General features: G+C 40.9%; 1 protein-coding gene across 1 annotated transcript in view; it reads left to right on the top strand.

Moving 5' to 3' along the window:
- Positions 1 to 410: 410 nt before the first annotated feature.
- LECT2 (leukocyte cell derived chemotaxin 2) overlaps positions 411 to 5,520 on the top strand; it is a 19,580-nt gene continuing 14,470 nt past the window's right edge. The window contains exons 1-3 of the mRNA XM_006166828.3: positions 411 to 702; positions 2,188 to 2,284; positions 3,991 to 4,136. Of these exons, the coding sequence (XP_006166890.1) occupies positions 657 to 702; positions 2,188 to 2,284; positions 3,991 to 4,136 (289 nt within the window). The 5' untranslated portion in view covers positions 411 to 656. The remainder of the gene's footprint in view (positions 703 to 2,187; positions 2,285 to 3,990; positions 4,137 to 5,520) is intronic.

Here is a 5,520-nt window from a genome sequence, read left to right on the forward strand (position 1 = left end):
GTATCACAGGTCACCTATATTCCCCCTATTGATGAATACTTTGGATATTGCTGAGTTTTCATTATTATAAATAAGCGTGTATTTAAAATCACTTGTTTAATGAAAATAAATATAATTTTATCAATATATCACAGTTATTTGCAAATATTATACAGATGAAATATAACTGAACTGATAAGTCCAAAAAACCCTTAGACTTATGAAAAAAATCAAAGGGTCATACATTCCTGATGACAATGTCTCTTCTGAAATACAAGCTATCCAGGAAATGAAAGATCTATCAGATAGTGCTAAGTATTCCATTAGTCACATGAATATTCTCCTATCAGGCACAGACTGAAGACCATCAATCAGCACCTAGCCTTACCATTTCCTGTTAATATTTAGTCAGTGTTTCCAATAAGATTGGCTTCTTCAGATCAAAGGCTTTTACACAGGTCCTTCATGTGAAGCAAACAGCTATCCATGGAATATTAAAATTTGACTTGCTCCATGAGCTTATTTTTTGTGTGACTCACATCGAATTAAAGAAATGAGAGATGCAGAGTTCTGAGGCTAACTAGTCAGAACATTTTCATTCAAACTTCAATATTCTTCAAAGAGAGTGTGGGAGCAATCCTAATTAGAGGAAGAACCATACGGGAAGCAAAACCCAGATGTTTTCCACAAGAGTCCTGCTTTTGGCTGCTTTTATTTCCACTGGTAAGTCAAAAGTACAATTTTAGAATCTTGGCTAATTTTTATAAATGGGTTTTAGGGGCAGATTAAAAAGTCACTTATAGCATATTCACAACAGAAACACGTGTATTAGATGATTAAAAGTGGAATGAGAAGAATATGTGGTGGGAAGGAAGGTTTCTCAATAATTTCTATCTAAATGTTTTCATTCTTTAATGAAAGAAACATAAAAGTGAAATAGGAAGATTTTTAAAATAAACTTTCCAATCTTGGTCTTAGGCTTAATTGGAACAAAACTAGAAAATAAAAATTTGTGTAAGGATTTGATTTAGGAAATTCCTGATACAGAGTCTGGTATGGATTAGATGAAGGGAATGTTCTCTTAATTAGTAGTAGCAGGAAAGAAAAATGAATAAATGAATAAGTTGTCTAACATATGCCTCAATTCCCAAGGATAAATATTAACTGCCAAATGATGATATAACTGGATGAAGGTGATAACTTGAAACTTGGCTCCAAGACGTTTGAAACTCACCTTTGAAAAGTCAGTTATAGAATATGCTTAAAGGTTACCTCCTGGAGCTTTTCTTCATAGCCAACATATTAGTGAATAGTGAAATGTCTTTAAATGAAGTAAATAATCAAATGAACAGGTTCTCATTTTTGCTAGTTTGTTTTGAAGTGAAAGGATGAATTTGCTTACTGTATCTCTCTATGATGTTAACATTGGAAATTCAGGAAATTTACTTGGATTAGCCATTTACCAAGTGCTTATTACATTAATGGAACGAATTGCACTTAAAATTGACACAAAATACCCTGAGAGAGCCAGTCCATGTTTTATAGCTTTCTCACTTTTCACACAATTGTTTCTTCTACCTTTCCCTTCCTTCTCTCATCTCATTTTCGGCTAAACTGGCTGGTATTTTAGATTATTTCTGAGAATCTCCCTCTTCCACATTTGCAAATATGAAAAAGGCCTATTCAGTGTTAAATAACTTTGGCTAGTTCCGAGTTTGTTTTCTCTTTTCATTCAAACTTTAGCACCAATCTGATAAGCAGAACTAACCATAAAGCAGCATTTCAAAGTTACTTTAGAATATCGTTTTTTCTTTGAGCTATACTGCTTGATTATTTTGCTTTAGCCTAAACATAGTGGTTCCCATGTCAGGTAATGAGCAGCCAGCAAACAAACAGAACCAAACCCACAAAATTTGAAAAGCACAGTTCACACCATTATGAGTGGATAATCTGAAACCAAGTAAAATGACAGAGGTTAATAGTTATAAATAAACACACTCACAAATACGCTGTATGTTGTGAGACAGAATTCTGTGGCCAGGGAAAAAGTTCATTTTACATCTGAATCAGAATATAAAATTCTTTAAAACCACCCCATAAACTATAGATAGTTAGGGGGAATTGACGTTAAAAACAATTTTGGGGCTCCAGTGGGCACATGACCTTGGAGACTGGGACTGTCTGACGTTCTCACATCCTCCTTTCTAGCACTGGCTGGGCCATGGGCCATCATGTGTGCTGGCAAGTCTTCCAACGAGATCCGGACGTGTGACCGCCACGGCTGTGGGCAATATTCCACTTCAAGGTATGAGATTTCACAAGGAGCAAAGTGACTCCTCACTGCTTCTCTTGGTGTTGCTCTCCTATGTTTCCTCAAGGGCTCATAATTATCTGACAGCATAAAAACCCAGAGATGCAGCCAGTTATGTTACTACAGTCTTTTAAGCAACTTCCCAAAACTTTGTTTCAAGTATTGGCTCTGAACTGGGGACAAAGCGCAGAATAAGAAAAAGAGAAGGGAACATACACAGTGTTTTCTCTCTCTAGATATTTTTGAGCACTGACTTCTCCAGAGGTGAAAATCACTGTCCCATTTTACAGATGAGGAACTTGAACCGAGGTCCCAAAGGGTTAAAGGCTCTGTCAAGCACAGAGATGGCAAAGGCGAGACTTGGCTTCAGAATCAGGATTTACCAAACCACTGCGTTACTGACCCAGGCTCTAAGGGTTGAATACTAGACTGACTGTAAGCAGGCAAGAAAGCTTCTTTATCACCTCCAGACAACGGGGACACACTTGTGAATCTTCAAAAACACACAGCACCTCTCTGGAGTGCCACTTTCTGATGAATAGCCATGAGTCCAACTGAATCTCTGACTCCACCCTAATTACGATGACACTCTCTCATAGATACTTACCAGGCAACCTCAAATACCTTTAGCAGGATGAAGGGACGGAAATGTGGAAAAAAGACTTCATGGGAACCAGCAGTTAGCGTAATGGCTATGTCGCTGGACTCCCACGCAGTCGACCGCGGTTCGTGTCCCGGACCCGGTGGCTTAAAACTGGCGCGTGTGCGTGCGTGCCCAAGAGCCCGAGAGGAGAATGGAGGAGAAGGGATTGCAGCGTGACCATCCCCCCTGGGGGGTGATTTCTCGCTTTCTGTCTCTATGTCTCTCTCTGTCTGTCTGGCGAGCGCACGCGCCCTACAGTGAAAATCTCTCCAAAAAAATAAATAAATAAAAAGACTTCATCAGTTCATACTCTGAAGTCTATGCACTGGACTGCTACAGTAATGTCCTCCCTTCACGTGGGACCCACACAGTGTGCTTTCCACATGCTCCCAACAATCCCAGGGACTCTGCTACTCGGCAGGAGCCTCTGCGAGGGTGAGCAGGCTGGGGACTGCCGGCAGGACAGCAGAGAACAGCAAGAGCAGAGGAATTGTTGACGCTAACTCAAGAAACCTCCCAGTCTGGACTCATTCTGCATTTGTCCACTTCACACTTTAACAAACCCAGGAGGTACCACTCACTGAATTATTAATACACCATATACCGTGAACGAGGTTTACAAAGACTTCCTTGATTGCTGTGAGAAACAGAAGATTAGGGTACCCTGTGATACTTGTATGAGGAGTTCCCATAAAAAGACAACTTTTTCAGAGGGTCTTGAAAGAGTCAAGACTCAGATACCTGTAACATTTAGTTGTACAGACGGCCTTGTTTTCCCCAACTGCCTTATGACGACAGCTAATACTTGTTGAAGGCTTACTGTGGACCTAACATTATTTCAAATGCTTTCATCATCGCGATGCATTTATTACTACCAGCAGGGAAGGAAGTTAGAATTAGGATAAATAAAGAAGAACCCCTAGGTTATCCCAGCATCTTCTGGCAGGTCCAATTTTTGGTACCTAGTCTCGGAGCAGTGGGCTCATGTCACGTTCCTGGGAAACGGCATTCCCCCCCGGGAAGATCCTTGGTCTATTCATTTTTATTTCCATCCTAGGAGTCAGAGGCCTCACCAGGGCATAGATGTCTTGTGCCCTGATGGATCTACTGTGTATGCGCCCTTCACCGGCATGATTGTGGGTCAGGAGAAGCCTTACAAAAATAAAAACGCTATCAATAATGGTGTTCGGATTTCTGGAAGAGGTAAGCAAGGTGGTCTATATACTTGGGACACCTACTGGAGATGCTGATGTTTATTTATCAAAGGCAGGGTCCATACATGAAAGTTTTGTTTTTCCTTCAAAATATTAAGACCCAGAATATAAAGCATAGAATATACCGAACATATCAATAGACTATACCAAATCAAAATGGCTGAGGCATTTTCCAAAATGCTCCATCAGTTTCCCTGAGAACTTCTGCTTCATGCATATACTTCACCAGACCCTATAACTGACTGGAGGTCTCCCTTCCAGGGGCTCATGTGGTTTTGCTTTTAAAAATCTATAAATGGGGACTGGCAGATGGCAGAGCAGTCAAGGCACTGGGTTCCCACATGACCAACTGCAACACGAGTCCAGACCTGGCAGCCTGAAAATCACACTGGGCACATGTGCCTGCATGCCCAAAATCCTGCGAAGAGAATGGAGGAAAAGGGATTAAGGCATGGCCATCCCCCTTGGCAAGTGAGTTTTCACTTTCCCTCTCACAGTCTCTGTCTCTCTCCAGTGACTGCATGCACCTTATGGCAAAAGCCTTAAAAAAAAAAAAATCTATAAATCACTTTCAGCAATATTAGCCATAATGGATAGACACTTTCACTTCCCCAAATCCCACAGTTTGTAAATGGCATTGCTGCAAGACTTGAATGTGAAGTGTTTTCAAAGGCCTCTATGTTTCAGGTAAAACTGGTTCTCCTAGTACTTCAGGTACTGGGTTTAATTGTTTCCTTGCTGAGATCTAACCCATGCCCAGAAAAGTGCATTATGTGTGCAGCTCCATTAATGATCATGCAGTGAATACACTTGGGTAACCAGTACCCAGATGGAGAAAAAGAACATCACCAGCACTCCAGAGACCCCTGTGCTGCTTTTCAATCATTATTCCCAGCGAGGGTAGTTACTGTCCCAGCGTCTAGCACTGTTTCTTGTTTTACCTGTTTTTAAGAAATGATGTACTGGGCCAGCTGGTTAGGGCAGCTGGATTGGAGTCCCAGACCTGGTAACTTGCAAAACACCCCAGATACATGTGTATGCATGCCCAAAATCCTGAGAAGAGAATGGAGGAGGAGTGGGCAGGTGGCATGGTGGTTACGGGCTCTGGACTCCCCCCATGGCTGACCATGGTTCAAGTCCTGGATCTGGTAGCTTGCGTTCTCACTTTCTTTCTCGCTCTCTCTCTCTGGTCAAATTAATTAATTAATTAATTAAATAAAGTTAAATTTAAAAAATAATTAAAAAAAAAAAGAGAATAGAGGAGATGAGAATGTGGTGTGGCTATCTCCCTGGAGTGGGGGGATTTCCCACTTTGCTCTTTCTCTGTCTCTGTCTCTTTTTAGTAAGCACATACTCACTCTGGCAAATATATA

The sequence above is a fragment of the Tupaia chinensis genome, unplaced genomic scaffold (genome assembly GCF_000334495.1).
Source record: "Tupaia chinensis unplaced genomic scaffold, TupChi_1.0 Scaffold144346_1, whole genome shotgun sequence".
Taxonomy (NCBI): Eukaryota; Metazoa; Chordata; class Mammalia; order Scandentia; family Tupaiidae; genus Tupaia; species Tupaia belangeri.